General features: G+C 54.8%; 1 protein-coding gene across 1 annotated transcript in view; it reads right to left on the bottom strand.

The window, feature by feature from the left end:
- Nucleotides 1-12,500, bottom strand: part of LOC144950165 (phosphatidylinositol 3,4,5-trisphosphate 5-phosphatase 2A-like) — a 97,761-nt gene that overhangs the window by 57,017 nt on the left and 28,244 nt on the right. The window contains 2 exon segments of the mRNA XM_078880235.1: nucleotides 3,401-3,472; nucleotides 5,314-5,428. Coding sequence (XP_078736361.1) covers nucleotides 3,401-3,472; nucleotides 5,314-5,428 — 187 coding nt within the window.

Genomic DNA, 12,500 nt, shown 5'->3' with positions numbered 1-12,500 from the left:
TCTTGACACCGCTGGTACCAGTCATCGGCAAGTCCACTCAGCTCCACATCCTCCTGTACCACATCACTCCATCTCTTCTCTAGCCCGTGCCGCGCCCGTTTAGAAGAAGCTGCTTGGGCATGCGGTGGCTGGGCATGCGGGCTACATGACCCAGCCAACGCAGCCTTGCCTGCCGGAGGATCTCACGGATTGGAATGTGTCCAGATCTTTCAAGGATTTGTGAGCTCCTCACACAATCCAGCCAGGTTAGACCCAGGATGGATCATAGGCAGGCCAACCTGAATGTTTCTAACCGGCGCAGATGTTCCGTTAGAGGGGTCACACTTCACACATCAAAACCTGATACACAAACACCCAGCCACATCACACACACACATCACACACACACATCACACACACATAGACACACACACAGACAAACACACACACAGACACACACACACAGTCACATCACACACACAGACACAAACACAGACGGACACACGCATCTAAAACAAAGACAGACACATCATACACACACAGCCATATCACACAGACACATCACACAGATATACACACAGAAACATCACACACGCGCACAGAGACACACAAAGACAAAAATCCTCCATATCGCCTGAACGACTGTTGGGCCAAATGCTGTCAGCAAGCACCACAGACAAACACACACACACAGGCAGACACATCACACATCAACACCTGGCACAGATACACACACACACAATGAACACATACACACATCAAACACAGACACACTTCACACGCACACGGACACACGCAAACACATCACACGCACACATCAAACACAGACACACATATCACGCGTACGTGCGAGTGGTGGCCGCTGTGCGTGCGTGTGAGTGCGTGTGTGAGTGCGCGTGTGAGTGTGTGAGTGCGTGAGTGAGTGTGCGAGTGAGTGTGCGAGTGCGTGAGTGAGTGTGCGAGTGAGTGTGTGAGTGCGTGAGTGAGTGTGTGAGTGCGCGTGTGAGTGTGTGAGTGCGTGTGTGAGTGCGCGTGTGAGTGTGTGAGTGCGTGAGTGAGTGTGCGAGTGAGTGTGCGAGTGCGTGAGTGAGTGTGCGAGTGCGTGAGTGCGCGTGTGAGTGCGCGTGTGAGTGTTCGAGTGAGTGAGAGCACGTAAGTGAGTGCGTGAGTGTGTGTGTGTGAGTGCATGTGTGTGAGTGCATGTGCGTGCGTGTGTGCGCGTGTGCGCATGTGTGTGCATGTGTGTGTGTGCGCGTGTGTGCGTGGGTGTGTGTGTGCCACACCTATTACTATCATTAGAGGAAAAAACGGTGATCCAATCTCCGACCCCCAGGAACAGGTTTGCAGATTTGCTGAGCATTTCTGTGAGGTCCTGGGGGAGGGAAAATCTCTCAGCCAGGAAAACATCATGGCACAAAGTGGGGATAACCCTGCTGAGGCTGCGGTGCCTCAAATATTGGAAGAGGTCACCCCCTGTGAGTGGCTGGCTGAGGTGCCAGCTGTTGAGGAAGTACTGAGGGCGATCCGGAGTCTGAGACCAGGGAAGGCACCGGGCAGAGATGATCTCCCAAGCGAAATGCTGAGGGAGGGTGGCGTTTGTGCACAGACTGCCCTATATGACATCATAACAACAGTCTGGACCACTGGACGGGTTCCGCAGGACTGGAAGGATGCCCTGGTGGTCCCCCTCTTTAAGAAGGGGGACCGTACCGACTGTAACAACTACAGGGGCATCTCACTCCTCAGTGTGCCGGGTAAGGTCCTGGCAAGGATTATTCAACATCGCCTTGCTAGGCACGCTGAGGAGAGGCTTGCGGAGCCCCAATGCGGTTTCAGGAAAGGGCGGTCCTGCACAGATGCCATATTTTCTGTCCGTCTGCTACAGCAGAGGTGTAGGGAATTCCAAAAAGACCTACATCTCTGCTTTATTGACCTGGTCAAGGCCTATGATACCATCAGTAGGACTGGGCTCTGGGTTGTTCTTCGTGCTTTCGGAGTCCCTGACCCTCTGCTCACGATCATTAAGGACCTTCATGATGGTGAGCGGGCCCGGGTAAAACTACGTGGCCGGGAGTCGGAGCCTTTCCCTGTACACCTTGGGGTGCGACAGGGATGTCCTTTGGCTCCCACATTATTTAACATCTATTTCGACTGCGTAGTTCGTGAAGCCTTCAATAGCTGTACCGGGGGAATTTCCATTTGGTACAGATATAATGGGAGGCTGATCGACGCCCGGGTGCGATCAAGGGATGGCTCCCTATTGGTCAACCACGTTATGTATGCCGATGATTTGGTAATAGCTGCTCATTCAGAAGAGGAGTTGGAGACGCTGCTGCTGAGACTGGAGCGTGCCACTAAGAGGTGGGGCCTTACCATCAGCCCCACCAAAACTAAGCACCTGCCTGGGTATTTTGTACCATCGGACACTCCACCCCCACAACTCCCAATTGGTGATGGGGCAGTTGTGGAGAGAGTGGAGAGTTTCCCATACCTGGGCAGTGTGCTTATGACCGGCTCCAGTTTATCAGCAGAGGTCTCACTCCGAATCAGTCGAGCGGCAATATCTTTTCATCGGTTGCGTAGCGCTGTGTGGAAGCTACCTGGTCTGTCGCTCCGCACGAAGCTTCAGGTCTTCTCGGCCACGGTCATTCCCTCCCTTCTCTACGCTTGCGAAACGTGGACCCCCCTAGTGGAGCATCTTCGCCGGTTGGAAACATTTAGGCTGGCCTGCCTACGATCCATCCTGGGTTTAACCAGGCTGGATTGTGTGAGGAGCTCACAAGTCCTTGAAAGATCTGGGCAAAGTCCCATCAGTGAGCTCCTCCGGCAGGCAAGGCTGCGTTGGCTGGGTCATGTAGCCCGCATGCCCAGCAACCGCATGCCTAAACAGCTTTTGTTCGGCCAGATCGAGGGGGCTAAACGGGCGCGGCACGGGCTAGAGAAGAGATGGAGTGATGTGGTACAGGAGGACGTGGAGCTGAGTGGACTTGCCGATGACTGGTACCAGCGGTGTCAAGATCGGCCTCAGTGGAGGAGGCTCGTGAAGGACGCTACTGGGCAGTTGGAGGCAGTCGCCCTCCAACAACAACGGAGGGCGGAGGAGCGACGCTCACAACAACGAGCGGAGCGCCGGGTGGCTAAAGCACAGCAAGTTGGTACAGTAGGGGGCACAGGTGGTGCATCAGCCAGTCATCTCGGTCATCTCGGTCAGTCGACCCGTGGCACCTGGGTCTGCCCCGTGACCTCCTGCCAGCGGGCGTTCGACACTTCACGTGGCCTCAAGGTGCACATGGCCTGGCACAAGCGTCGTGGTGACGTCACCGCCACTTAGTGGCGAATGGCGGTTGTTGTTGTTGTTGTGTGTGCGTGTGCATGTGTGTGTGCGTGTGTGTGTGCGCGCATATGTGCGCGACTTGGCCACCTTCTTCTCGGTGCCGGAGAAAACGTCGCGCAGAGAGGCGAGCTTCAGCAGCAGCAGCTCCAAGTCACCCTCCTGGGACACGGAGAGACAACGGCACGGGGAGACACGGGGAGAGACAAGGGCATGGGGAGACACGGGGAGACACGGGGAGAGACGGGGAGAGACGGGGAGAGACAGAGGCATGGGGAGACACGGGGAGACACGGGGAGACACGAGGAGAGACAAGGGCATGGGGAGAGACGGGGAGACACGGGGAGACACGGGAAGAGACAGGGGCATGGGGAGACACGGGGAGACACGGGGAGACACGGGGAGAGACAGGGGCATGGGGAGACACGGGGAGACACGGGGAGACACGAGGAGAGACAGGGGCATGGGGAGAGACGGGGAGACACGGGGAGACACGAGGAGAGACAGGGACATGGGGAGAGACGGGGAGACACGGGGAGACACCGGGAGACACGGGGAGACACGGGGAGAGCCGGGAGACACGGAAAGACACGGGGAGACACGGGGAGAGCCGGGAGACACCGGGAGACACGGGAAGACACGGGGAGACATGTGTGAGCCACGCGGCGTGGACGTGAGGATACAAGGACAAGAGAGCACGCAGGGCTGGTGCGTCTGTACCGCGCGTGGACGTGCGTGTACGTGTGTGCGTGTTTGTACGTGCGTGTACGTGTGCGTGTTTGTACGTGCGTGTACGTGTGTGCGTGTTTGTACGTGCGTGTACGTACGTGCGTGTACGTGTGTGCGTGTTTGTACGTGCGTGTACGTGTGTGCGTGTTTGTACGTGCGTGTACGTACGTGCGTGTTTGTACGTGCGTGTACGTGTGTGCGTGTTTGTACGTGCGTGTACGTACGTGCGTGTACGTGTGTGCGTGTTTGTACGTGCGTGTACGTGTGTGCGTGTTTGTACGTGCGTGTACGTACGTGCGTGTACGTGTGTGCGTGTTTGTACGTGCGTGTACGTACGTGCGTGTACGTACGTGCGTGTACGTGTGTGCGTGTTTGGACGTGCGTGTACGTGTGTGCGTGTTTGGACGTGCGTGTACGTGTGTGCGTGTTTGGACGTGCGTGTACATGTGTGCGTGTTTGTACGTGCGTGTACGTGTGTGCGTGTTTGGACGTGCGTGTACGTGTGTGCGTGTTTGGACGTGCGTGTACATGTGTGCGTGTACGTACGTGCGTGTACGTGTGTGCGTGTTTGGACGTGCGTGTACGTGTGTGCGTGTTTGGACGTGCGTGTACATGTGTGCGTGTTTGGACGTGCGTGTACGTGTGTGCGTGTTTGTACGTGCGTGTACGTGTGTGCGTGTTTGGACGTGCGTGTACGTGTGTGCGTGTTTGTACGTGCGTGTACGTACGTGCGTGTTTGTACGTGCGTGTACGTGTGTGCGTGTTTGTACGTGCGTGTACGTGTGTGCGTGTTTGTACGTGCGTGTGTACGTGAGTGTGTACGTGAGTGTGTACGTGCGTGAGTACGTGAGTGTGTACGAGCGTGTGTACGTGCGTACATGCGTGTGCGTGCATGCGTACGTGCGTGTGTACGTGCGTACATGCGTGTACGTGCGTGTATACGTGTGTGTGTGCGTGCGTGTGTGTACGTGTGTGTGTACGCGTGTGTACGTGTGTGTGTACGTGTGTGTGTACGTGTGTGTGTGTGCGTGTGTGTGTGTGTGTACGTGTGTGTATACGTGCGTGTGTGCGTGCGTGTGTGTACGTGTGTGTGTACGTGTGTGTGTGCGTGTGTGTGTGTGTGTGTGTACGTGTGTGTATACGTGCGTGTGTGCGTGCGTGTGTGTACGTGTGTGTGTACGTGTGTGTGTGCGTGTGTGTACGTGTGTGTGTACGTGTGTGTGTGCGTGTGTGTACGTGTGTGTGTGTGTGCGTGTGTGCATGTGTGTGCGTGCCTGTGCACTGGGAGGGGGGCTGCCCCTCTTCGCCGCCCTCCCCAGCGGGGTGCCGGGCGGCGGCTCAAACAGCCGCCCCAGCGCCTCCAGGCCCTGCAGCAACGAGTTCAGCTCACTGCACACACACACACACACAGACACACACACACACACAGACACACACACAGACACACACACAGACACACACACAGACACACACACACACACAGACACACACACACACACACAGACACACACACACACACAGACACACACACACAGACACACACACACACAGACACACACACACACAGACACACACACACACACACAGACACACACACACACAGACACACACACACACAGACACACAGACACACACACACACAGACACACACACACAGACAGACATAGACACACACATACATACATACATACAGACACACACACATCACACACGTACAGACAGACAGACACACATCACACACATACAGACACACACACACAGACACACACACACACAGACACACATCACAGACACACACACAGACACACACACAGACACACACAGCCATCGCACACACACACACAGACACACACACACAGACACACATAGACATCGCATACACACACACAGACACACACACACAGACACACACACAGACACACATCACACAGACACACACAGACACACACACACAGACACACACACACACATCACACACACACACATCACACACATACAGACACACACAGACACACACACACACATCACACATACACACATAGACATCACACACACAGACATCACACAGACACACACCACACAGACACACACACACCACACACAGACAGACACACACACACACACAGACAGACACACACATCACACACGTACAGACAGACAGACACACATACACACACACACACACATAAACACACAGACAACAACAACCGCCATTCGCCACTAAGTGGCAGTGACGTCACCACGGCGCTTGTGCCAGGCTATGTGCACGTTGAGGCCACGTGAAGTGTCGAACGCCCGCTGGCAGGTCACGGGACAGACCCAGCAGGTGCCACAGGTCGACTGACTGAGACGACCGAGATGACTGGCTGATGCACCACCTCTGCCCCCTACTGTGCCAACTTGCTGTGCTTTAGCCACCCGGCACTCCGCTCGTTGTTGTGAGCGTCGCTCCTCCGCCCTCCGTTGTTGTTGGAGGGCGACTGCCTCCAACTGCCCAGTAGCGTCCTTCACGAGCCTCCTCCACAGAGGCCGATCTTGACACCGCTGGTACCAGTCATCGGCAAGTCCACTCAGCTCCACGTCCTCCTGTACCACATCACTCCATCTCTTCTCTAGCCCGTACCGCGCCCTTTCGCCCCCTCGATCCGGCCGAACAAAAGCTGCTTAGGCATGCGGTGGCTGGGCATGCGAGCTACGTGACACAGCCAACGCAGCCTTGCCTGCCGGAGGAGCTCACCAATGGGACTTTGTCCAGATTTTTCAAGGACTTGTGAGCTCCTCACACAATGCAGCCTGCAGGTTAACCCCTGGATGGATCGTAGGCAGGCCAGCCTGAATGTTTCTAACCGGCGAAGACTTTCCATTGTAGAGATCCGCGTTTCGCATGTCCCGGCAGTCTCTGGTCTACTCCGGTCCCCGTTTACGACGTTTAGACAATGCCACCATGGATCTATTTACACACAAGCACTTGTGCCAGGCTATGTGCACACACACAGACAGAGACAAAGATCCCCCATATAGCCATAACAGATGGTTGGGGAAAGTGCCGTTGGTAAGCACCTATGAAGGTCGGCTTGGCACACGAGGGGGCGGGTGGCCAGCACCACGCCCGCCCGCCTTTGTCTCCCCAGTGGCGATGTTTAAACACCGCACCAGGTACTCATTTGAGGCCGAGTCGACCTAGGGGATGCCCCGGACCGGTTAGGATAATCGCCACTGGTGTTTGTGGCCGTGAGCGGGAATCAAACTCGCGTCGCCGGGGTTCGTAGCGCAGCGCGCTAATGCACACACACACACAATCACACACACACGCACGCACCACACACACACACACAATCACACACGCACGCACAACCACACACACAACCACACACACACACACACCCATACACACACAACCACACACACACACACCCATACACACACACAACCGCACACACACGCACACACACGCACACACAACCACACACACACACAACCACACACACACACACACACAACCACACACACACACACACAACCACACACACACAACCACACACACACACACAACCACACACACACACACAACCACACACACACAACCACACACACACACGCACAACCACACACACAACCACACACACGCGCACACACAACCACATACATGGGATCCACCCCGTGTAGACACCACCACCACAGCCACGACCACCACCACCGCCACCGCCACCACCACCACCACCGCCACCACCACCGCCACCGCCACCACCGCCACCACCACCGCTGTGCTATCTCTGCCTAGCATCACCACCGCCACCATCACCACCACCACCATCACCACCGTGCCATCTCTGCGTAGCGTCACCAACGTCCCCACCGTCACCACCGCCACCACCACCATCTACAACAACGGAGTGGTGCCATTGTTTTTAATCTCTGTATCTCTATGTATCTCTATGTATCTCTATGTGTCTCTGTGTGTCTCTGTGTGTCTCTATGTGTCTCTGTGTGTCTCTGTGTGTCTCTGTGTCTCTATGTATCTCTAAGTGTCTCTGTGTATCTCCATGTGAATGAATGTATCTCTATGTGTATGAATGTATCTCTACGTGTCTTTATGTCACGTTGAGTGGTGAGTGCCGAGTGGTGAGTGTTGAGAAGTGAGTCTTGAGTGGTGAGTGGTGAGTTCAGCTGTGAGTGCTGAGCGGTGAGTGTTGAATGGTGAGTGGTGAGTGTTTAGTGGTGAGTGTTGAGTGGTGAGTGTTGAGTGGTGAGTTGAGCGGTGAGTGTTGAGTGGTGAGCAGTGTGTGGTGAGTTGAGCGGTGAGTGTTGAGCGGTGAGTTGAGTTGAGTGGTGAGTGTTTAGTGTTGAGTGTTGAGTGTTTAGTGGTCAGTTGAGCGGTGAGTCTTGAGTGGTGAGCAGTGTGTGGTGAGTTGAGCGGTAAGTGTTGAGTGGTGAGCGGTGAGTTGAGTGGTGAGTGTTGAGTGGTGAGTCTTGCGGAGTGAGTGATGAGTGGTGAGGAGTGTGTGGTGAGTGCTGAGCAATGGGAATTGAGTGACCGCAATAGGAATGCGCGTGTGTGTGTGTGTGCGTGTGTGTGTGCGTGCGGATGTGCGTGCGCGCGTGTGTGCGCGTGTGTGCGCGCGTGTGTGCGCGTGTGCGTGCGTCTGGGGAGCGGTGGTGAAGCGGTTAGCACGCTGCGCTACGAACCCGGCCACCCGAGTTAAATTCCCGCACATGCTCCACAGTAGCGATCATTCACTGTGCAACACAATTTGTGTTCCTGGGTAGTAAGCAGAGGTGTGGACTCGAGTCATGTGACTTGGACTCGAGTCAGACTCGAGTCATGATTTTGATGACTTGCGACTCGACTTGGACTTGCATAACAATGACTTTGTCCCACCTATGAGATGTGGACTCGAGTCATGTGACTTGGACTCGAGTCAGACTCGAGTCATGGATTTGATGACTTGCGACTCGACTTGCATAACAATGACTTTGTCCCACCTCTGGTAGTGTTATTTCTAAATTGCTTATGCCTCAACAGTGCATAAAACGGCGATCATTCCCCACAAACGTTGCTTTTGTGACTGGGACTTTACGTGAAGCAATGACACAAATGCACACCACGTGGTCTCACTGCAAATATGTTCGTTATCAAAATATCACCATCCTGGTCACAAAAGCAAAGTTTGTGGAGAATAATTATAATCGCCGTTTTCTGTACTTTTGAGGCATAAGCAATTAGGAAATAACACTTACTACCCAGGGACAAAAAGTGTTTTTGTTCCACAGTTAATTACATTATCTGAACCGGTAATGGGCCTGCCCTAGGTCGACTCAGCCTCAAACGAGTATCTGGATGCGGTGTGCAGTAAACATCGCCACCGGGGAGACAAAGGCGGCCGGGCGTGGTGCTGGCCACCCACCCCCTCGTGTGCCACAGTGCCGGCCCTCATAGGTGCTCGCTAACAGCACTTGCCCCGCAGTCTGTTTGAGGCTACACGGTCGGGACCTTTGTCTTTGTGGGGGAGGGTGTCACACAGGAAGTCGCGTGCTGATCCTGCAGCTGCTGCTGCTACTGCCGGACAGAGTGCAGCTGTGCGCTGCGAACAACAACATCCCAGCCACGACACACACACACGCCCCACTGTGTGCGCCTTTGCCTGTGCGTCTGTCTGTCTCTCTGGGTGGCGTAGCCCCGCATGGCCCAGCCACCGCATGCCCAAGCAGCTTCTGTTTCGCTCGGATAGATGGGGGCTAAACGGGCGCGGCACGGGCTAGAGAAGAGATGGAGTGATGTGGTACAGGAGGACGTGGAGCTGAGTGGACTTGCCGATAACTGGTACCAGCGGTGTCAAGATCGACCTCTGTGGAGGAGGCTCGTGAAGGACGCTGCTGGGTAGTTGGAGGCAGTCGCCCTCCAACAACAACGGAGGGCGGAGGAGCGACGCTCACAACAACGAGCGGAGCGCCGGGCGGATTAAATACACTGAGGTGGTGCATCTACCGGCCATCTCAGTCAGTCGACCCGTGGCACCACCTGGGTCTGCCCCGTGACCTCCTGCCAGCGGGCGTTCGACACTTCACGTGGCCTCAGAGTGCACCTGGCCTGGCACAGGCGCCGTGGTGACGTTACCACCGGCCGTCGATGTTGGGTCTGTCCGTCTCATTTGCTGGCTAATGCGTCTGGCGTGTAAACCAAGCGATGTTTCATGACACCGGCTAAGACCCACTCAGCCAAGGCCGTAGCCATGGAGTCAACATTGGGGGGGACCAAATCTACCCAGAAAAAAAATCTACATTTGAAAACGGATTTCCTGCCATTTCCTGCCTAAAATATTGAAAAAAATTCCCTAACACATGGGATGGACTTTTGATTTATTTTTTACAATAATGTCTAATAGTGTGTTGTATTAAAGTGCTCCGTTTTTACTCTTTTTCCATTTCTTGTTTCATTGTATGTAATGTTTGAGATGAGGGATTAATAAAGTCCAACCATAACCACAATCGTATGAACAGAAATCTATGCATTGATTTATATGAAGACGAGTCCAGATATTGTGGCCAAGGTTTAGCATATTGTTGTTTTTATTTACATAGCATAGCATGTGGCCGAAACGTCGTGAGAATTATTTTATTATATATTATTTGTATTATTTTATTATTTCCCTTCTACGTGACTTTACCGAAAGAATCAAGAAGATGAATCCCTGCAGTCACGAAAGCTTTAAATCGAAATTCATTATTACTTGCTCATATTTTTATAGCAATATATTGGGGGGGGGACATTTTGAGCATATTTGAATATTGGTTGGGGATGTCCCCCCCCCCCCAAAATCTATTATAATAACGGCCTTGCACTCAGCTCTGTAGTTATTTATTGTAGGAGCAGCCCGGCCACAAATGATGGCTCAACAAAGTGGATCATCATCATCGTCGCGTGGAAATTCACAGCGGCAGGCAAATGCCTCTAAACGCGTGGCGGTGGTGGCGGTGGTGGTGGATGCGGTGGTGGTGGTGGTGGTGGATGCGGTGGTGGTGGTGGCGGTGGTGGATGCGAAAGTGGAGGGTGAAACCGGAGGACCCGGAGAAAAATCCACGCGACCACGGGGAGAGAGAGAGAGCGCATGCAGACTACAGCGCTACAGGCGTCAGGGATTTGATCGAACCCACGATCTCCTGTATACCAGGCGAGGTAGTTAACATCTCCTAGCCACCACGGCGACCGTGTCTGTGTCATCATGCGTGTGTGTGTCATCATCATGTGTGTGTGTGTGTCATCGTGTGTGTGTGTGTCATCATGCGTGTGTGTGTGTCATCATCATGCGTGTGTGTGTGTCATCATGCGTGTGTGTGTGTCTGTCATCATGCGTGTGTGTGTCATCATGCGTGTGTGTGTGTGTCATCATGCGTGTCTGTCATCATGCGTGTGTGTGTGTCTGTCATCATGCGTGTGTGTGTGTGTGTCATAGGTGCTTGCTAACAGCACTAGCCCCAACAGTCTGTCAGGGCTACAAGGGGCATCTTTGTCTTTGTGCGTTGCCGCGTACGTGTGTGTGTGCGTCTGTCACCGTGCGTGCGTGTGTGCGTCTGTCACCCCGTGTGTGTGTGCGTGCGTCTGTCACCGTGCGTGTGTGTGTGCGTCTGTCACCGTGCGTGCGTGTGTGCGTCTGTCACCGTGTGTGTGTCTGTCACCGTGTGTGTGTGTGTGTCTGTTACCGTGTGTGTGTGTGCGTCTGTCACCGTGTGTGTGTGTGTCTGTCACCGTGCGTGCGTCTGTCACCGTGTGTGTGTGGGTGCGTCTGTCACCGTGCGTGTGTGTGTGCGTCTGTTACCGTGCGTGTGTGTGTGCGTCTGTCACCGTGCGTGCGTCCGAATGAATCTCATCCATCAGCTCAGTGGGGGGCCGGGGGGGGGGCATCTCTTAGCCCCACGGTCAAAACTTTCGCTGAGTAATGTATTTCTCCACGGCGGAACGCGGGGAAGCCAAAACTGACATGTGGCGTTAGTCTCTCTCACCGTGAACCATCCCCACCGATACAATTAGCCCACCGCCACCACCGGCACCACCACAATCGCCACCGCCACCACAACCACCGCCACCACCGGCACCACCACAATCGCCACCGCAACCACAATCACCGCCACCACCGGCACCACCACAATCGCTACCGCAACCACAACCACCGCCGCCACCGGAACCACCACGACGCTACGACAGGGCATCGCACGGCCCAGCGAGTGTACGCCACAGTGGCTAGGAGATGTTGACTACCTCGCCTGCTGTGCAGGAGGTCGTGGGTTCCATCCCGACCCTGCTGCTGCTGCTGCTGCCACCACTGCCACTGCTGCTGCCACTGCTGATGATGCCATCACTGCCACTGCTGCTGCTGCTGATGCCATCACTGCCACTGCTGCTGCTGCTGATGCCATCACTGCCACTGCTGCTGCTGCTGATGCCATCACTGCTGCTGCTGCTGCC

The sequence above is a fragment of the Lampetra fluviatilis genome, chromosome 56 (genome assembly GCF_964198595.1).
Source record: "Lampetra fluviatilis chromosome 56, kcLamFluv1.1, whole genome shotgun sequence".
Classification (NCBI taxonomy): Eukaryota; Metazoa; Chordata; class Hyperoartia; order Petromyzontiformes; family Petromyzontidae; genus Lampetra; species Lampetra fluviatilis.
Note: the sequence above shows the minus strand (reverse complement) of the source record. Positions and strands in the feature narration are given on the sequence as shown.